Raw genomic sequence first — 22952 nt, forward strand, 5'->3', positions numbered from 1 at the left:
AGTTAGCCTTAATAATGAAATATTTCGTTTTTACAAACACCTTAAAAACTCTAGGAGAAAATAAACACACACACACTAATGCAGAGTGTAATTTTATGTGGTTGGTTCCTTGAAACGAGAGAGAGGGACTGTAGTTTTTCATTTTTCAGCTGCAGACTGCCCGGAAATTACGGGTTCCGTTTTTACCGTAAAGCGCACGGTCTCAGGGTTAAGAGCGCGGATATTCGGAAGAGTGACGGAGGGACAAGAGGAGAAAGAGAAGATGGGTGTTTTTCTTCTCAAGATCAAATAGATGATATTGGAATACATTTTGGGAAGTATATTTATTTTACTAACGGAAATTGAGAGAGAACCTAACTATAGGTCATGGATATGAATAATAACATAACTATAATCATGTGCAGTAGCTTGTGTCCATTATTCCCAAATTGTTGTTTTCTATGTTGTTTTGCATTGACCTACATTGGGATGGATATGTGAAACCAAACGGAATACTCGATATGTTCTTTAATTCGTTTTTTTTTATATATATATAATGAAAAGCTTTGGAGATGAAAAGCCGCATTTGTGGTGAAGATTTCTGTGTCTGTGCACGAGTTGTCTCCGCATTCGCGCCTGTTGGTGTAAAAGCGCACAACTTTGCTCTGTCCGGGATATTTATTAGAAGGGAGCGGATATCTAACTGGCGCTGCTCGGGGACATCACAGGGGGCAGGGGAACGAGTGGAACTCGGTGTTTCGGTGTGGTTGGAAGGCTCTGGTCTGAGTAATGACGGGACTCGGGATCCGGAGTGCGTTCGGTCGGTTTGCGCGGCTTCCTTTTCTCGCGCCATGCACCGTGCTGCTCTGCTTTCTGATTCCAGAATGTTTCTCCCACCCGCAGCCCTGTCAGATTCTCAAACGGATTGGACACACGGTGCGCGTCGGGGCTCTGCACCTACAGCCACGGCTCTTCAGTCACGATCCCACCTTCAGGGGCAAGAAAGAAGCCCTTGTCCCCGTGGATGAATGGGACACGGACGGAGGCTCGAGGGAGGCAGCGGAGAGACAGTTGGAAAAGATTACCAAAAGTGTTAATGACCACGGATTACGCAGCCTAAGGACTAAAGGCACGGGGAACAACCACCAAAGGGACAGGGGGTCTAAAAGTAAAAATATGTACAAACAGGTGGACAGCGGGAATCGTGTGTTTATGCCAAGGGACTCTATCATATTAGCCATGGAGACGTTAAACCGCATGGTCGGTTTGTTACCATATAATCTCTCACTGGAGGTGGTGATGGCAGTGGAAGCGGGACTCGGGGAATTACCCGCGTTCTCCTTCTCATCTTCCCCTACCCCTGTGTGTGAAGACCCCATGTCGTTTCTGCAGAGTGTTTGTCATACTGTTATAGTCCAAGGAGTTTCTGCTATGATGGCTTTTCCTCAAACGAGGGACGACCTGGTGAAGTTGGAATTTATCGCGTCAGCGCTTCAGATTCCCGTCATCAGTGTTGTCCAGAACGAATTCAAACGGCAGAGTAAGGTAAGGCGACTGTCGCTGTACAAACACAATACACCTGTGCATAAACACGGGTGTCAATGTTGTCTTGCCTATTTCTGGTGCATGAACGGAACAGAGCGCTTGGAAACTAGATGCTAGAACAACTAAGAGTTGAGGAAGGAATGCTGTGTGTGTTTTCAGCATCACGGGGACAGCGCAGCCCGCTGCTTTAGGGATTACAATGCAACCTAAATGTCGATATGTTTCTTTCCATGTCCCTCCTGTGTAAAACAATGAGCTAAATGTACAATCACACTCCATGAACAATCTGTCAACGAAAATAACAATATCTGCCTCGACAAACACTATCTGCATAAACAAATAAGGAAATTGTCAGTCAGTCATTCAAAAGAGCATAAAATGGTAGGCTATATTATTAGTAGATTAAATGAAATGCTATACCCACAATTGTAAATTCGACCTATGCATGTAGCTATCTCTCAGACGAAACATATCCTATAGAACATCCGCATAGCTCCACGTTGCGGCAGCAGCGCATAGCACCACATCATCACATCTGGCGGATATTGATTTTAAAACACTAATGAACATCAACTCTTCAACAGGTGCATTTCTCTCCAAAAGCCCATATTCATTAAACAAATGGCGTAATTTCCTGTAATGTCTCATATAATAATATAATGTTACATATGGGTGTAAATGTCAAAGTGAACAACCAATAATATGGTAAATAATATGAATAAACCCCTTCCTCTCCTCATCAGACACATGCACGGACGCACACACGCGCGCATGCACGCACAAGCACCCACGGAGAGAGGGAGAGAGAGAGACCTCACCTCGCTCCCCTTGTATCTCCCCCAGCATGAAATAACTGGAGACTAGAGAACTACAAAATATGCCAATTAGGCCTTTTGAGAGGTTGACTGTTGGAATACAAAACCAATGCCAACTGAAAAATACTTAGGCCTAACATGAATTCATGCTTGATTTGTAAATGCAAGCTTTTCATTCACAATGCATTAGAGACGGACGTCGGAGCGGGAAAACAAGGTGATTAAAAAGGGAGGAATATAGAGTGAGTAAAGGAAAGGACATTTATTCAACTGTTAAGACGAACGTTGAAATAAATAAAAAAAACTGCTAAATTAGCGAAATTGAGGCTGAAACATCCGTGAGTGAAGTGAGTGAAGAACACGTCACTGAGGAACATATTTCCGTGGCAGAACAGAACGTTGCAGTGGTTGAGGACTAAATTGAGTGACAATCAGGAGCCTTTTGACAAACGTAAAATGGCTGAAATTGTTGGAAACATTGGACAGTTTGATGGAAGTATTGAGCAGCGGCGCTCATACAGAACGGTCTGAATTGTGAATACGTTTTTAATTTTTTTAATTTTTTTTGCTACGCAACCTGCTAATAATACGTATGGGGATATTGTTTCACTTCGTAGCCCACATACTAGTCTGTCTGTAAAGGTATAATAAAGAACGGCGTTAAATTCACAGTGTTCTGGTAGTTCAGCATTGTCACCGACTCTCCCTCTTCCTGATTTCTTCTCTTGAACCTAAACATTTTAGCAATGGCTAGTGGTTTTGGTGAAATGTGTCCTTTCAGTGTTTCCACAGTACAGTAAAGTACATTAGAATAGGGCTCCAAGTGGCGCAGGGAACTAAGGCACTGCATCTCAATGCTAAAGGCGTCACTACAGACCCTGGTTCGATTCCAGGCTGTATCACAACCAGCCGTGATTTAGAGTCCCATAGGGCGGCGCACAGTTGGCCCAGCGACGTCCAGAATTGGCCAGTGTAGGCCGCCATTGTAAATAAGAATTTGTTCTTAACTGACTTGCCTAGTTAATAAAATTTAAAATTAAATGGTGTGTCAATGGAACTAGATGAGGAAGTCACACTGAATATACTGACAACTACTATGTCTCTCCCTTACTATAGGGTAAGCCGGTGCGTATGGAGCTCGACACCAGAGTACAGTGTATTCAGACACCTTCCCCTTTTCCACATTTTGTTACGTTACAGCCTTATTCTAAAATGGATTCAATTGATTTTGTTCATTTAAAACAAAAAACGGTTTTTAGACATTTTTGCAAATGTATTAAAAATAAAAATCTGAAATACCTTACATAAGTATTCAGACCCTTTGCTTTGAGACTCGAAAATTGAGCTCCGGTGCATCCTGTTTCCATTGATCATCCTTGACATGTTTCTACAACTTGATTGGAGTCCAGCTGTGGTAAATTCAATTGATTGGACTTGATTTGGAAAGGCACACACCTGTCTATATAACGGCCCACAGTTGACAGTGCATGTCAGAGCAAAAACCAAGACATGAGGTCGAAGGCACAGAACTGGGGAAGGTTACCCAAAAATGTCTGCAGCATTGAAGGTCCCCAAGAACACAGTGGCCTCCATCATTCTTAAATGGAAGACGTTTGGAACCACCAACACTCTTCCTAGAGCTGGCCACCCTGCCAAACTGAGCAATCAGGGGAAAAGGGCCTTGGACAAGGAGGTGACCAAGAACCCAATGGTCAATCTGACAGAGCTCCACATTTCCTCTGTGGAGATGGGAGAACCCTCCAGAAGTACACGTCGCCAGACAGAAGACACTCCTCAGTAAAAGGCACACGACAGCCCGCTTGAAGTTTGTCAAAAGGCACCTAAAGGACTCTCAGACCATGAGAAACAAGATTCTCTGCTCTGATGAAACCAAGATTGAACTCTTTGGCCTGAATGCCATCGATCCCGATCAAACATCTCTGAAGAGACCAGAAAATAGCTCCCCATTCAACCTGACAGAGCTTGAGAGGATCTGCAGAGAAAAATGGGAGAAACTCCCCAAATACAGGTGTGCAAAGCTTGTAAGCGTCATACCAAAGAAGACTGGCGCAGAGAGGAGCTGGAGCGGAGTGATATTTCTTCGCCCGCTTCAATTTTGCTCAAGTAGCACTCCAAGTAGTGCTCACTTCACAAGCTCAGGGCTCGACCCAGCATGCATTTGTAGTCTATTTGTGTGCTTCTATATCCCCTTGCTTTAGCTACTGTCATGGAGTTCACAAAATATTTTCATTAAAGAAACTAATAAAAACACAGAGGTGAAAAATGAAGGTGACTTACAAAAGATGAGGACTAAGAGCAAAGAGAGGGGAGTGCGGTGAAGTAGTGTCCACAACTAAAGAATCACTGTGGAATCTGAAAAGACACGTATCCTGGAAGCATGACGGTGTACTTACTATGTGCACATGCTAACACAAAGGAACGAGGTAGGTAGCTTAGTGTGTCATTGTAGCAAAGTATTTATAGACCAAAAAAATCATATTTCTTAAAAGTTTAGTTCGTTTTCGTTCTATTATTTATACAATAGGCTATCATTGATTTTGATCCAATAGGCCTGACATATTACCTCTTTCAAGGAGCTTTCCATTTAGATTAGGTAATTATACCTATAAACCTTTAGGGTAACCTATATAAAGACAATCTAACACATCTGCATCCCTTCCTAGCAAAAGTGTCCAAAAGGGTGTTTAGCATCCCCAGTGGTGATGCAAGCAGAGAGAGGGTATTCTTCACTGCTGGCCGGCTCTCCAGGCACCACCACATGAGCCTGGAGCCACAGACTCTGGCCAAACTTCTGTTTCAAAAAATGTATTGACAACAAACAAAACAAAATAAATATGTATTGCTATTTTTTGTTTAATTTGTATTTCATTCTAAGTCACTACCTATATGCGCAACTTATATATAATGTATAATGATTTAATACAACAAAATGTTGTTTTTTTAAAATGATGAGCGCTTTAATGTCCCTGCCAGCCAGGTGTATCACACTCACAAAAGCTTCGAAAGTTATTTATTTGTAAGCTATAGCATTCAAATAATCTAAATAATATAGCCTAAATATAGCCTAAATAATTAATTTCCTTCTTAGTCTCCCTTAGTCTCCCTTAGTCTCCCTGTCTGACTCCTGACCTATTTAGAGTGTTTATATTTTTTTTGTTTATCCTTTATTTAACTAGTCTGTTAAAGAACATATTATTATATTCAACGACGGCCTGGGAACAGTGGGTTTAACTACTTTGTCAGCCCGGTGATTCAATTCCGCAACCTTTCGGTTACTAGTCCAACGCTCCACTCTAACCACTAGGCTACCTGCCGCCCCTCCACTCTAACCACTAGACTACCTGCCACCTCTACACTCTAACCACTGGGTTACCTGCCACCTCTACACTCTAACCACTAGGCTACCTGCCACCTCTACACTCTAACCACTAGATTACCTGCCACCTCTACACTCAAACCACTAGACTACCTGCCGCCTCTACGCTCTAACCACTAGGCTACCTGCCACCTCTACAATCTAACCACTAGGCTACCTGTCACCTCTACGCTCTAACCACTAGGCTACCTGCCACCTCTACACTCTAACCACTAGGCTACCTGCCACCTCTACACTCTAACCACTAGGCTACCTGCCACCTCTACACTCTAACCACTAGGCTACCTGCCACCTCTACACTCTAACCACTAGGCTACCTGCCACCTCTACACTCTAACCACTAGGCTACCTGCCACCTCTACACTCTAACCACTAGGCTACCTGCCACCTCTACACTCTAACCACTAGGCTACCTGCCACCTCTACACTCTAACCACTAGGCTACCTGCCGCCTCTACACTCTAACCACTAGGCTACCTGCCACCTCTACACTCTAACCACTAGACTACCTGCCACCTCTACACTCTAACCACTAGACTACCTGCCGCCCCTCCACTCTAACCACTAGACTACCTGCCACCTCTACGCTCTAACCACTAGGCTACCTGCCACCTCTACGCTCTAACCACTAGGCTACCTGCCACCTCTACGCTCTAACCACTAGACTACCTGCCACCTCTACGCTCTAACCACTAGGCTACCTGCCACCTCTACGCTCTAACCACTAGGCTACCTGCCACCTCTACGCTCTAACCACTAGACTACCTGCCACCTCTACACTCTAACCACTAGGCTACCTGCCACCTCTACACTCTAACCACTTGACTACCTGCCACCTCTACGCTCTAACCACTAGGCTACCTGCCACCTCTACCCTCTAACCACTAGGTTACCTGCCGCCCCTCCACTCTAACCACTAGACTACCTGCCACCTCTACACTCTAACCACTGGGTTACCTGCCATCTCTACACTCTAACCACTAGGCTACCTGCCACCTCTACACTCTAACCACTAGATTACCTGCCACCTCTACACTCTAACCACTGGACTACCTGCCGCCTCTACGCTCTAACCACTAGGCTACCTGCCACCTCCACAATCTAACCACTAGACTACCTGCCGCCCCTCCACTCTAACCACTAGACTACCTGCCACCTCTACGCTCTAACCACTAGGCTACCTGCCACCTCTACGCTCTAACCACTAGGCTACCTGCCACCTCTACACTCTAACCACTAGACTACCTGCCACCTCTACACTCTAACCACTAGGCTACCTGCCGCACCTCCACTCTAACCACTAGACTACCTGCCACCTCTACACTCTAACCACTAGGCTACCTGCCACCTCTACACTCTAACCACTTGACTACCTGCCACCTCTACGCTCTAACCACTAGGCTACCTGCCACCTCTACCCTCTAACCACTAGGTTACCTGCCGCCCCTCCACTCTAACCACTAGACTACCTGCCACCTCTACACTCTAACCACTGGGTTACCTGCCATCTCTACACTCTAACCACTAGGTTACCTGCCGCCCCTCCACTCTAACCACTAGACTACCTGCCACCTCTACACTCTAACCACTGGGTTACCTGCCATCTCTACACTCTAACCACTAGGCTACCTGCCACCTCTACACTCTAACCACTAGATTACCTGCCACCTCTACACTCTAACCACTAGGCTACCTGTCACCTCTACACTCTAACCACTGGACTACCTGCCGCCTCTACGCTCTAACCACTAGGCTACCTGCCACCTCTACAATCTAACCACTAGGCTACCTGTCACCTCTACACTCTAACCACTAGACTACCTGCCACCTCTCCACACTAACCACTAGGCTACCTGCCACCTCTACACTCTAACCACTAGACTACCTGACACCTCTACACTCTAACCACTAGGCTACCTGTCATCTCTCCACACTAACCACTAGGTCACTAACCACTAGGCTACCTGCCACCTCTACACTCTAACCACTAGACTACCTGCCACCTCTCCACACTAACCACTAGGCTACCTGCCACCTCTACACTCTAACCACTAGACTACCTGCCACCTCTCCACTCTAACCACTACGCTACCTGCCACCTCTACACTCTAACCACTAGGCTACCTGCCACCTCTACACTCTAACCACTAGGCTACCTGCCACCTCTACACTCTAACCACTAGACTACCTGCCACCTCTCCACTCTAACCACTACGCTACCTGCCACCTCTACACTCTAACCACTAGGCTACCTGCCACCTCTACACTCTAACCACTAGGCTACCTGCCACCTCTACACTCTAACCACTAGGCTACCTGCCACCTCTACACTCTAACCACTAGGCTACCTGCCACCTCTACACTCTAACCACTAGGCTACCTGCCACCTCTACACTCTAACCACTAGGCTACCTGCCACCTCTACACTCTAACCACTAGGCTACCTGCCGCCTCTACACTCTAACCACTAGGCTACCTGCCACCTGCCACCTCTACACTCTAACCACTAGACTACCTGCCACCTCTACACTCTAACCACTAGACTACCTGCCGCCCCTCCACTCTAACCACTAGACTACCTGCCACCTCTACACTCTAACCACTAGGCTACCTGCCGCCTCTACACTCTAACCACTAGGCTACCTGCCACCTCTACACTCTAACCACTAGACTACCTGCCACCTCTACACTCTAACCACTAGGCTACCTGCCACCTCTACGCTCTAACCACTAGGCTACCTGCCACCTCTACACTCTAACCACTAGACTACCTGCCACCTCTACGCTCTAACCACTAGGCTACCTGCCACCTCTACGCTCTAACCACTAGGCTACCTGCCACCTCTACGCTCTAACCACTAGGCTACCTGCCACCTCTACGCTCTAACCACTAGACTACCTGCCACCTCTACGCTCTAACCACTAGGCTACCTGCCACCTCTACACTCTAACCACTTGACTACCTGCCACCTCTACGCTCTAACCACTAGGCTACCTGCCACCTCTACACTCTAACCACTAGGCTACCTGCCGCCTCTACACTTTAACCACTAGGCTACCTGCCACCTCTACACTCTAACCACTAGGCTACCTGCCGTCCCTGTTTAATATGACATGAAGCCTGTTTGAAATGACGAGTGCTTCTTACCTCCCGTCCCTCAACCTCTTCATGTTGTTTATTAAAATACTTTTCATTTAAATCATATGGTTTGGTTTCAATACTTCAAAAGCAAGTAGTCACAAGAATAGATGGGTGTTGGTTAAATTGAGATTTTGATGAACGGAGTTGCATTTTTTCCCCGCTATGAGTGAGGAGTGTTTTTTTAGCTGAGCTGTTGGAAAAGATGTGGAGTGCCGGAGCGTACCTGGTGAGCGATGACTGGGATTTCAGACCACATACTCTGATCGACACAGGGGCAGCTGTACCTTGTGTCAAACACAGTCTACAGAAAGACACTGAAACACCTTCCACTTCAGCCAGCATACTGGACATCGTGTTAAAGACTTCCACTTCAGCCAGCATACTAGACATCGTGTTAAAGACTTCCACTTCAGCCAGCATACTGGACATCGTGTTAAAGACTTCCACTTCAGCCAGCATACTGGACATCGTGTTAAAGACTTCCACTTCAGCCAGCATACTGGACATCGTGTTAAAGACTTCCACTTCAGCCAGCACACTGGACATCGTGTTAAAGACTTCCACTTCAGCCAGCATACTGGACATCGTGTTAAAGACTTCCACTTCAGCCAGCATACTGGACATCGTGTTAAAGACTTCCACTTCAGCCAGCATACTGGACATTGTGTTAAAGACTTCCACTTCAGCCAGCATACTGGACATCGTGTTAAAGACTTCCACTTCAGCCAGCATACTGGACATCGTGTTAAAGACTTCCACTTCAGCCAGCATACTGGACATCGTGTTAAAGACTTCCACTTCAGCCAGCATACTAGACATCGTGTTAAAGACTTCCACTTCAGCCAGCATACTGGACATCGTGTTAAAGACTTCCACTTCAGCCAGCATACTGGACATCGTGTTAAAGACTTCCACTTCAGCCAGCATACTGGACATCGTGTTAAAGACTTCCACTTCAGCCAGCATACTGGACATCGTGTTAAAGACTTCCACTTCAGCCAGCATACTGGACATCGTGTTAAAGACTTCCACTTCAGCCAGCATACTGGACATCGTGTTAAAGACTTCCACTTCAGCCAGCATACAGCATACACCAGAAACAACCCGGTGGTTCCTGAAGTGATGGACATCACGGCAGGACATGCTAAGAAGCTGAAGCCTTTTCAAGAGAACTGAGCTCTACAGTCCAGCACTCGACCACAATAATGAAGATAAGACAAAACTAGAGCCTGCCGGACCTTTGAGTGTGCTGTCAAAAAAACAGAGCATATCTTTATTAATGACAGACCTCTCCCCATCTTTACAACCATTGATTTGACCATGACAGTTTACAATCTAAGATAACACCAAGTAATTTAGTCTCCTCAACTGGTTCAACAGCCACACCATTCATTACCAGATTCAGCTGAGGTCTAGCTTAGGGAATGATTTGTCCCAAATACAATGCTCTTAGTTTCAGAGACGTTCAGGACCAGTTTATTACTGGCCACCCATTCCAAAACAGACTGCAACTCTTTGTTAAGGGTTTCAGTGACTTCATTAGCTGTGGCTACTGATGCGTATATTGTTGAATCATCAGCATACATGGACCCACATGCTTTGTTTAATGCCAGTGGCAGGTCATTAGTAAAAATAGAAAAGAGTAGAGGGCATAGAGAGCTGCCCTGCGGTACACCATACTGTTTGACATTAGAGAAGCTTCCATTAAAGAAAACCCTTTGAGATATATTAGATAGATAGCTCTGAATCCACGATATGGCAGAGGTTGAAAAGCTATACGTTTTTTCAACAACAGGTTATGGTCAATAATATAAAAGGCTGCACTGAAATCTAACAGTACAGATCTCACAATCTTCTAATTATGAATTTATTTCAACCAATCAGTCATTTGTGTCAGTGCAGTACATGGTGAGTGCCCTTCTCTACAAGCATGCTGAAAGTCTGTTGTGAATTTGTTTACAGAGAAATAGCATTGTATTTGGTTAATCACATGTTATTCCAACAGTTTGGGAATAGCTGGCAGCAAGCTTAGAACCAGTAAAGGCTGGTTTACCACTCTTGGGTCACGGAATTACTTTGGCATCCCTTTCTTTTGTGCCCACTTCACCAATAATTGGCAAATAGTTTTTACCCATCATTTAATTTAAATTACTCCAAAGTGTTTTATCCATCGTTCTTTATATCACTGATCTTGGCTTCATAATACAGTTTCTTCTTCTTTTTTTGTTGAGTTCAGTCACGTAATTTCTCAATTTGCAGTAAGTCAGCCAGTCAGATGTGCAGCCAGACTTATTCGCCACTCCTTTTGCCCCGTCTCTTTCAACCACACAAGTTTAAATCCCTCATCAATCCTTAACAGCCTAACCGTCAGTTACTTAACAGGTGCATGTTTACATCATTATCAAGCATTTCACACATATTATTTAGATACTGACTGTTAGCACTTGGTGGTCTATAGCATTACACCAAAAGAGAAGGCTTTAGATGTGCCAGGTGAACCTGCAACCACAACACTTCAATAACACTTGACATAAGATCTTCTCTAAGCATTACAGGGATATGGCTCTGAATATATGCAGCAACCCAAAAGCATTTCTGTCTTTTCAATACATGTTAAAACCTTGAATTGCTACTGCTGTATCATCAAATGAATTATCTAAGTGAGTCTCAGAAATGGCTAATATATGAATGTTATCTGATGTTAGCAAGTTACTGATTTCATTAACCTTATTTCTAAGGCTACATATAGTTGAAGTTGGAAGTTTACATACACCTTAGCCAAATACATTTAAACTCAGTTTTTCACAATTCCAGACATTTAATCCTAGTAAACATTCCCTGTTTTAGGTCAGTTAGGATCACCACTTTAATTTAAGAATGTGAAATGTCAGAATAATAGTAGAGAGAATGATTTATTTTAGCTTTTATTTCTTTCATCACATTTCCAGTGGGTCAGAAGTTTACATACACTCAATTAGTATTTGGTAGTATTGCCTTTAAATTATTTAACTTGGGTCAAACGTTTTGGGTAGCCTTCCACAAGCTTCCCACAATAAGTTGGGTGAATTTTGGCCCATTCCTCCTGACAGCTGGTGTAACTGAGTCAGGTTTGTAGGCCTCCTTGCTCGCACACACTTTTTCAGTTCTGCCCACAACTTTTCTATAGGACTGAGGTCAGGGCTTTGTGATGGCCACCTCAATACCTTGACTTTGTTGTCCTTAAGCCATTTTGCCACAACTTTGGAAGTATGCTTGGGGTCATTGTCCATTTGGAAGACCCATTTGTGAACAAGCTTTAACTTCCTGACTGATGTCTTGAGATGTTGCTTCAATATATCCACATTTTTCCTTGCTAATGATGCCATTTATTTTGTGAAATGCACCAGACCCTCCTGCAGCAAAGCACCCCCACAATATGATGCTGCCACCCCCGTGCTTCACGGTTGGGATGGTGTTCTTCGGCTTGCAAGCCTCCCCCTTGTTCCTCCGAACATAACGATGGTCATTATGGCCAACAGTTCTATTTTTGTTTCATCAGACCAGTGGACATTTCTCCAAAAAGTACGATCTTTGTCCCCATGTGCAGTTGCAATCCGTAGTCTGGCTTTTTTATGGCGGGTTTTGGAGCAGTGACTTCTTCCTTGCTGAGCGGCCTTTCAGGTTATGTCTATATAGGACTCGTTTTTACTGTGGATATAGATACTTTAGTACCTGTTTCCTCTAGCATCTTCACAAGGTCCTTTGCTGTTGTTCTGGGATTGATTTGCACTTTTCACACCAAAGTACGTTCATCTCTAGGAGACAGAATGCGTCTCCTTCCTGAGCGGTATGACAGATGCGTGGTCCCATGGTGTTTATACTTGCGTACTATTGTTTGTACAGATGAACGTGGTACCTTCAGGCATTTGGAAATTGCTCCCAAGGATGAACCAGACTTGTGGAGGTCTACAATTTTTTTTCTGAGGTCTTGGCTGATTATATTTGATTTTCCCATGATGTCAATCAAAGAGGCACTGAGTTTGAAGGTAGGCCTTAACATATGTCCACAGGTATACCTCCAATTGACTCAAATTATGTCAATTAGCCTATCAGGAGCTTCTAAAGCCATGACATTTTCTTCTGGAATTTTCCAAGCTGTTTAAAGGCACAATCAACTTAGTGTATGTAAACTTCTGACCCACTGGAATTGTGATACAGTGAATTATAAGTGAAATAATCTGTCTGTAAACAATTGTTGGAAAAGTTACTTGTGTACTGCACAAAGTAGATGTCCTAACCGACTTGCCAAAACTATAGTTTGTTAACAAGAAATTTGTGGAGTGGTTGATAACAAGTTTTAATGACTCCAACCTAAGTGTATGTAAACTTCCGACTTCAACTGTACAGTATATTAAAATGGGCTATTTTCAGCCCTTTCCTGCATAGCTTTTCAGGGATAGACATAATATTGAAAAGAGCAGACAAAGCAAGAGAAAATAAATATACATTCAGCAGTCCATTAATCTTTTGCTGCGGGGTTGAAGCTACGAACCCATAGGCTTGGCTCTCTCATCCCTTCCAGGCTTCTGGTAGGGAGGGTGGACAATGAGTCTGTCATAGCGGATGTAAGCAATGTCCCCATGCGCTCTGGCAGCTTTCATGGCTGAGATCAGTTCTTTCCTCTTCTGGTGCACAGCTTCAGGATAGTCCTCGTTGAGGAAGATATACGTTCCTCTCAAGTTCTTGGCTCATTCCAGAACAGCTACCTTGCCCTTTGAACCTCAGGAACCAGACCACTATTTGCCTGGGCCTATCACCTGGGCCTGTCACCTGGGCCTATCACCTGGGCCTATCACCTGGGCCTATCACCTGGGCAGGTGGTGGGTTTTCCAGTCCTGTGGGCGCGTGCCACCTCAATCTTCCCGTGGTCCATCTTCAATTTCTCAGAGATCATTTCCCTCACTTTGTCCTAAACTCCATCCAGGTCTAATGTGGAGATTCTGTCCACAACCATGTTGTTCCACCTTGATTGTTATCATGGATTCACACACAGAACTGATCAATGACTTACAGATCGCTGTCATCATGCCGTTCTCCTGTTTCAACTCATCGTGTTGACCCTGGGAGAACTGCAAACTGTTCTTCAGGTCCTGGACCTCTCTGGTCTCCTGTTTCAACTCATTGAGCTGACCCTGGGAGAACTGCAAACTGTTCTTCAGGTCCTGGACCTCTCTGGTCTCCTGTTTCAACTCATTGAGCTGACCCTGGGAGAACTGCAAACTGTTCTTCAGGTCCTGGACCTCACTAGTCAGGTCGCCCATTCTTTTATTAGTTGAATCCACCAGTATTTGGACAAAACACTTGAAGCTATTTTGTTGTTGTTGTCACAACTGCTTGTTTTTGTTTGTTTAAAAGATCCTTTATCTGAGATAGAGAGACACCACTGTCCTCAACGGTACTCCCACCGGCTTTGGTCTTTGTCATGGTAGCTAGCAACGTTTACACATTTACTCCTCGCAGTTCCAGACAGGGCAGGTCACAGGGAAGACTGAAAACAACAAACAGCGCTAAAGAACCAAATGCTGCCCGCGGCCAGTGACGGACTTCTACGTCACAAGAATGGTGTCGTCTGCGTAGAGGTGGAATCACCCGCAGCAAGAGCGACATCGTTGATATATACAGAGAAAAGACTCGGCCCGAGAATTGAACCCTGTGGTACCCCCATAGAGACTGCCAGAGGTCCGGACAACAGGCCCTCCGATTTGACACACTGAACTCTGTTTGAGAAGTAGTTGGTGAACCAGGCAAGGCAGTCATTTGATAAACCAAGGCTGTTGAGTAAGAATGGTTCTTAGACAGCAACAAACGTGGGATAATCCCAAACACAATTGTTAACTGCGTTCCGGGCTGCGTTTAAGCCCTCATGAAACCCTACTAGCTTGATAGGCAGCTAGCTTTCAGCTAGGCTAACTGCTACGCCAAATAACTCCTCAGACCCGGCCTTGGTCGGCCGGATCCCTGAACAGAGACTGGCAGTCCCAGCAACTGATGCCAACTGCGTCGTGGGATCCAAACTAAAAAGTTAGCTAGCTATTAAGAAATGTTCCAATATACATTTAAAACAACACACTTTCCAAAACAACAAACCGAGCTCTCCCTGTTTCCGTGTTCAACAGGAAGTGACAGGGATTGGATATAAAACAAGAGAGTGGAGCTGTGAAAGTGTAACAAACTGGTTCATCATAAGAGGAGATGTTATATATTATATTTATTATTTATTTATTATTATATATTAGGATTGTACCATTTGCACTTCCAGACTTACCGTAGTTGTGCCCCAGATCATCATGAGTGTTGGATGATGTAAATTAGCACGTTCCAGAAAAATGTATGATGATTTAAAGGTAAAAAAATTAGACTTACTGTACATACCACTGGGATCGAATTATCCTGTCTCTCTTTCTCTTTCTCTTTCTCTCTATGCCTGTCTCTCTGCCCTTCTCTCTCGTTCTTTCTCTTTCTCTCTGTCTCTCTGCCTTTCTCTCTCTCTCTCTGTCTCTCTGTCCCCCTCTCCCTCCCTCTCTGCCTGTCTCTCTGCCCTTCTTTTTCTCTCTGCCGGTCTCTCTGCCTTTCTCTCTCTCTGTCTCTCTGTCTGTCTCTCTACCCGTCTCGCTCTCTCTGTTTCTCTGCCTGTCTCCCTGCCCTTCTCTCTCTCTGCTCATCTCTGTCTCTCTCTCTCTCTGCCTGCCTCTCTGCCCTTCTCTCTCTCTCTGTTTATCTCTCTCTCTGCCCTTCTCTTTCTCTGTCTCTCCCACTCTCCAATTCCATTTCAATTAGATTTATTATTTTACCGTATAACGTATTGATACATATTGCCAAAGCACATTGGAAAATAGAGCAATTAACAGTTCTTTCTGTCTCATACCAAACATTAGATTAGACAGTTATGATCAGATCATTGGTATCTATGCTCTACAAGCACACTTCTCTGGCCAGGCTGAGGCCCAGGCAGAGACCCAGGCAGAGACCCAGGCAGAGACCCAGGCAGAGACCCAGGCAGAGACCCAGGCAGAGACCCAGGCTGAGACCCAGGCAGAGACCCAGGCTGAGACCCAGGCTGAGACCCAGGCTGAGACCCAGGTCACATGCTACGTTAAAGCAACACAGGAAAACAACTCCTGCTCATTAACCATTAATAACTATTTACTGTGTATCAATATACATTGAATAACAATTACAACAGTGGTGTGTGGATGTCTGCGTCCCAAATGGCACCCTATTCCCTACTTTTGAGTAGAATCCTATGGGCTGGTCCTATGGGCCCTATTCAAAAGTAGTGCACTATGTAGGGAATAGGGTTCCATAGCGCTCTGGTCTAAAGTAGTGCACTATATAGGGAATAGGGTTCCATTTGGGACTTGCCAGTTGTGTTGGAAGGAGATGAGAGTAGCGCCCTGAGGGCAACAAGGGTGGCATTTTAAATGTTGTTCAATAGCAGAGCTTCCTCCTGTTGATTGGGCAGATAAATACAAATAAATCCTGTAATTAGTTAACCGGAAGGTTTCTGTAATTAGTTAACCGGAATGGTTCTGTAATTAGTTAACCGGAATGGTTCTGTAATTAGTTAACCGGAATGGTTCTGTAATTAGTTAACCGGAATGGTTCTGTAATTAGTTAACCGGAATGGTTCTGTAATTAGTTAACCGGAATGGTTCTGTAATTAGTTAACCGGAATGGTTCTGTAATTAGTTAACCGGAATGGTTCTGTAATTAGTTAACCGGAATGGTTCTGTAATTAGTTAACCGGAATGGTTCTGTAATTAGTTAACCGGAATGGTTCTGTAATTAGTTAACCGGAAGGTTTCTGTAATTAGTTAACCGGAATGGTTCTGTAATTAGTTAACCGGAATGGTTCTGTAATTAGTTAACCGGAAGGTTTCTGTAATTAGTTAACCGGAATGTTTCTGTAATTAGTTAACCGGAAGGTTTCTGTAATTAGTTAACCGGAAGGTTTCTGTAATTAGTTAACCGGAATGGTTCTGTAATTAGTTAACCGGAATGGTTCTGTAATTAGTTAACCGGAATGGTTCTGTAATTAGTTAACCGGAATGGTTCTGTAATTAGTTAACCGGAAGGTTTCTGTAATTAGTTAACCGGAATGGTTCTGTAATTAGTTAACCGGAATGGTTCTGTAATTAGTTAACCGGAATGGTTCTGTAATTAGTTAACCGGAAGGTTTCTGTAATTAGTTAACCGGAATGGTTCTGTAATTAGTTAACCGGAAGGTTTCTGTAATTAGTTAACCGGAATGGTTCTGTAATTAGTTAACCGGAAGGTTTCTGTAATTAGTTAACCGGAATGGTTCTGTAATTAGTTAACCGGAAGGTTTCTGTAATTAGTTAACCGGAATGGTTCTGTAATTAGTTAACCGGAATGGTTCTGTAATTAGTTAACCGGAATGGTTCTGTAATTAGTTAACCTGAATGGTTCTGTAATTAGTTAACCGGAATGGTTCTGTAATTAGTTAAGCGGAAGGTTTCTGTAATTAGTTAACCGGAATGTTTCTGTAATTAGTTAACCGGAAGGTTTCTGTAATTAGTTAACCGGAAGGTTTCTGTAATTAGTTAACCGGAATGGTTCTGTAATTAGTTAACCGGAATGGTTCTGTAATTAGTTAACCGGAATGGTTTTGTAATTAGTTAACCGGAAGGTTTCTGTAATTAGTTAACCGGAATGGTTCTGTAATTAGTTAACCGGCAGGTTTCTGTAATTAGTTAACCGGAATGGTTCTGTAATTAGTTAACCGGAATGGTTCTGCAATTAGTTAACCGGCAGGTTTCTGTAATTAGTTAACTTGACGGGTTCTGGGAACCATGCCACACGCTGGGACCATAGATAGCTTCTGTGTGTGTAGGGGGTCACCTAAATCAGGTTTATCCAAGTCAGGTTGATGAAAGTCAGGTTTATATGAGTCAGGTTCATTTGAGTCAGGTTTGATCTCAGGGTTGAAGCCCCCAGACATTGTAGGACCACATAATGATCTGCAGGGTATGAGGATAAATCATAGCATGAGACAGCTTCACGTACAAGTAGAACCCCTGGGTAGGACATGAGTCTTTCACAGGGCATTTCCCCTACCCCATCGGATTACTTCTAAAGTGCCAAGCACAGAGGCAATTTTAGAGTCTTTGGTATGACTCGGCCGGGGTCATCCCAAAGGTTGGTCATAACCAAACGTCCAATCCCAGGGCGGACTCTCTAACACCATGAACACTCAGTTAGTCATACTTTTATTCTGATTTACAAGACTGTAATACAAACTGCAGTGTTACTATTCTGGTTACACACTGCAGTGTTACTATTCTGGTTAAACACTGCAGTGTTACTATTCTGGTTACACACTGCAGTGTTACTATTCTGGTTAAACACTGCAGTGTTACTATTCTGGTCAAACACTGCAGTGTTACTATTCTGGTTACACACTGCAGTGTTACTATTCTGGTTACACACTGCAGTGTTACTATTCTGGTTAAACACTGCAGTGTTACTATTCTGGTTAAACACTGCAGTGTTACTATTCTGGTTACACACTGCACTGTTACTATTCTGGTTACACACTGCAGTGTTACTATTCTGGTTACACACTGCAGTGTTACTGTTCTGGTTACACACTGCAGTGTTACTATTCTGGTTAAACACTGCAGTGTTACTATTCTGGTTAAACACTGCAGTGTTACTATTCTGGTTAAACACTGCAGTGTTACTATTCTGGTTACACACTGCAGTGTTACTATTCTGGTTACACACTGCAGTGTTACTATTCTGGTTACACACTGCAGTGTTACTATTCTGGTTACACACTGCAGTGTTACTATTCTGGTTACACACTGCAGTGTTACTATTCTGGTTAAACACTGCAGTGTTACTATTCTGGTTAAACACTGCAGTGTTACTATTCTGGTTAAACACTGCAGTGTTACTATTCTGGTTAAACACTGCAGTGTTACTATTCTGGTTACACACTGCAGTGTTACTATTCTGGTTAAACACTGCAGTGTTACTATTCTGGTTAAACACTGCAGTGTTACTATTCTGGTTAAACACTGCAGTGTTACTATTCTGGTTACACACTGCAGTGTTACTATTCTGGTTACACACTGCAGTGTTACTATTCTGGTTAAACCAGGACAGGACAGCGGAGTCAATCACCACCTTCCGGAGACACCTGAAACCCCACCTCTTTAAGGAATACCTAGGATAGGATAAAGTAATCCTTCTCACTCCCCCCCCCCTTAAAAGATTTAGATGCACTATTGTAAAGTGGCCGTTCCACTGGATGTCATAAGGTGAATGCACCAATTTGTAAGTCGCTCTGGATAAGAGCGTCTGCTAAATGACTTAAATGTAAATGTAAATGTAAACACTAATATTCTGGTTACTGACTGTGTCTGATAGACTAATACTCACTGCAGGTCTAATATTCTGGTTACTGACTGTGTCTGTCAGACTGCAGGGATAATATTATGGTCCCAGATCTGTTTGTGATCTTGCCAACTCCATTGCTGTCAGTGAAGAGGAGTCAGTTAAGATGAGACAGTGAAGGAGAGACAGTGGAGTGGAGAGGAGACAGTGCAGAGGAGGAAGTGAAGGGAAGAGTGGAGAGGAGACAGTAAAAAGGAGATCGTGAAGAGGAGGAAGTGAAGAGAAGAGTGGAAAGGAGGCAGTGAAAAGGAGACAGTGAAGAGGAGGAAGTGAATATCCGTTTTCAGCATAGTTCAAGGAGTAGGGCATTCAGGAAGTTAGTCTGACAATTTGTCAGCCTCCCCCTTGAAGAACAACAGAGGAGCAATAGAGAAAAGGAGGATTGGCCCAGTCTCCACGTGTGTTACAGTACGTCATGACTTACTGGACCAGCTATGAGAGGAAAGGCCCAGTCTCCACTAGTGTTACAGTACGTCATGACTTACTGGACCAGCTATGAGAGGAAAGGCCCAGTCTCCACGTGTGTTACAGTACGTCATGACTTACTGGACCAGCTATGAGAGGAAAGGCCCAGTCTCCACGTGTGTTACAGTACGTCATGACTTACTGGATCAGCTATGAGAGGAAAGGCCCAGTCTCCACTAGTGTTACAGTACGTCATGACTTACTGGACCAGCTATGAGAGGAAAGGCCCAGTCTCCACTAGTGTTACAGTACGTCATGAAAGGCCCAGTCTCCACGTGTGTTACAGTACGTCATGACTTACTGGACCAGCAGTTGAGATGTGTCTTTTGTTAAGTAAATCAGGTGACAAATGAGCTGAAAATGACAATATAGTAGGACTTTAACACCTAATGAATACATTACCGTTACCATCAGGTTAATTGGGACTCATATTTTAATATGCGGCTAAAGTGGCATGAGGTCCTGTCTTTGTTTTGACATCAGGAGATACATTCATGAAGGGACGAATAGCTCTTCTTTAGTCTGAGCACATTTGCCTGTTTTCTGTCTGTATATTACAGGAGGTAGTCTTCACTCTAGCCCCGGCCCCCTGGGGAAATGACCTAGCCTCACTAAGCATCTCATTCGGCCTCTCTGGAAAGACCCTCAGCTCATCTCCAGACAACGGCTGTGTCCCAATTGGAACCCAATTCCGTGTATTATTTAACAAGGCAATTCAGTGTATCGTCCACTATGTTGCGTCAAGATGGTGCCGACAGACATGGCAGCTAGGCATCTAGCTCCTAAGAAACTTTGCAGTATTTTTTTTATTTTGTGTGTCATTTATTGTATTAGTTGCCCAGAATGTTTTTTGTGTTTTTACCTACACCTGGAAATAACTTTGGGATATCAGAGTGGCGGTAACTCACCAGCATTACGACCAGGAATACGACTTTCCCAAATTGGATCCTTTGTTCGTACCCCCCAGGGCAATTGAACTTATCCCAGAGGCTACTCCAAGACGCCGCTGGCAGAGAAGATGTATTCGGAGTGGCCTTCTAGGACGACTCAGGAGGTGTGCACACCATCCACCACTTCCGAGTATATTACTTGCTAATGTTCAGTCTCTGGATAATAAAGTAGACGAGCTCAGGGCGAGGATCTCCTTCCAGAGAGACATCAGGGACTGTAACATACTCACGGAATCATGGCTCTCTCTGGATATATTAACTTCTCTAGGGTAGGGGGCAGCATTTGGAATTTTGGATGAAATGCATGCCCAAATTAAACTGCCTGCTTCTCGGGCCCAGAAGATATGATATGCATATAACTGGTAGATTTGGATAGAAAACACTCTAAAGTTTCCAAAACTGTTAAAATCGTGTCTGTGAGTATAACAGAACTGATTTGGCAGGCGAAAACCTGAGAAAAATCCATTCAGGAAGTAGTTATTTTTTTTGTTTGTAGTTTTCTATTCAATGCCATTACAGTATCCATTAACTTAGGACTCAAATTGCAGTTTCTATGCCTTCCACTAGATGTCAACCGTCTTTAGAAAGTGTTTCAGTCTTGTATTCTGAAAAATGAGGACGTAAGAGCAGTCTGAATGAGTGGACCCTAAAGTTTCACGAAGCTTTTTCATGCGCACAACCGAGAGACTGCGTTTCTTGTTTACATTTTATATTTATATTTTTTTATTTTTTTATTTCACCTTTATTTAACCAGGTAGGCTAGTTGAGAACAAGTTCTCATTTGCAACTGCGACCTGGCCAAGATAAAGCATAGCAGTGTGAACAGACAACACAGAGTTACACATGGAGTAAACAATAAACAAGTCAATAACATGGTAGAAAAAAAAAGAGAATCTATATACAATATTGACGACGGTATTGTCCGGTTGAAATAGTATCGATTATTGAGGCTAAAAACAACCTGAGGTTTGAATATAAACATCGTTTGACATGTTTCTATGAACTTTACGGATACAATTTGGATTTTTTTGTCTTCCTGTTTTGACTGCGTTTGAGCCTGTGGATTACTGAAGAAAACGCGCAAACAAAACGGAAGTTATTGTGTATAAAGAGACTTTATCGAACAAAAATGTAATTAATGTCTGCTGAGTGCAACCATAGGAAGATCATCAAAGATAAGGGATTCATTTTATCACTATTTCTAAATTGTGTAACTGTTCTATCTGTCTGGCTACTGTTTGTAATGATTTGTCTAGTGGGCTATGTTCTCATAATAGTAAGGTATGCTTTCGCCGTAAAGCATTTTTTTAAATCTGACACCGTGGTTGAATTCACAAGAAGTTAATCTTTAAACCTATGTAAAATATGTTTTGTTTTCTGAATTTTTATAATGAGTATTTCTATATTTGAATTTGGCGCCCAGCAGTTTCACTGGCTGTTGAAGAGGTGGGACGCTACCGTCTCACGTGCCCAAGAGAGGTTAACCCTGTCCATATAGCCAGCTGGGTTCTCAGTGCATTGGTGCAGACAGAAATAAATATCTCTCCCGGAAGAAGTGTATGTTTCATGATTAACTACTCATGGTGATTGAGGCAACATACAGAACCTCAAGTATTTTTGTTCATCCAACTTAGAATAACTCACATTCAAATGCCGACTGTATTACCTCCCAAGAAAATTATCTTTGGTTATAGTCATAGCCGTGTATATTTCCCCTCAAGCCACGACGGCCCTCAAGGAACCTCACTCGAATCTGTGTAAACTGGAAACCATATATGCTGAGGCCACATTTATTGTAGCTGGGGTTTTTAACAAAGCAAATTTGAGGAAAACGCTATTGAAGTTTTCAAACAAACACATTGACTTTAGCAGTCGATCTGGAAAAACTATAGACCACTGCTACTCCCCCTTTCAAGACTCCTACAAGGCCCTCCCCGCCTTCCCTCGGCAAATCAGATCACCACTCCATTTTGCTTCTTCCTTCCTATAGCCAGAAGCTCAAACAGGAAGTAACCGTGCTAAGGTATATTCAATGCTGGTCTGACCAATCGTAATCTATGCTTCATGGTTGTTTTGATCATGTGGACGTGATACGTTCCAGGGTAGCCTCTGAGAATAACATTGACGTATACATGGACACGGTGACTGAGTTCATCAGGAAGTGTATAGGTGATGTTGTTCCCACGGTGACTATTAAA

At 43.7% G+C, this 22952-nt stretch overlaps 1 protein-coding gene across 1 annotated transcript in view; it reads left to right on the plus strand.

Moving 5' to 3' along the window:
- The first annotated feature begins 209 nt into the window (after positions 1 to 209).
- Positions 210 to 22952, plus strand: part of grin3a (glutamate receptor, ionotropic, N-methyl-D-aspartate 3A) — a 79182-nt gene continuing 56439 nt past the window's right edge. The window contains exon 1 of the mRNA XM_055898158.1: positions 210 to 1524. Within this exon, the coding sequence (XP_055754133.1) occupies positions 769 to 1524 (756 nt within the window). The 5' untranslated portion in view covers positions 210 to 768. The remainder of the gene's footprint in view (positions 1525 to 22952) is intronic.

Source organism: Salvelinus fontinalis, chromosome 2, assembly GCF_029448725.1.
Source record: "Salvelinus fontinalis isolate EN_2023a chromosome 2, ASM2944872v1, whole genome shotgun sequence".
NCBI classification, from domain to species: Eukaryota; Metazoa; Chordata; class Actinopteri; order Salmoniformes; family Salmonidae; genus Salvelinus; species Salvelinus fontinalis.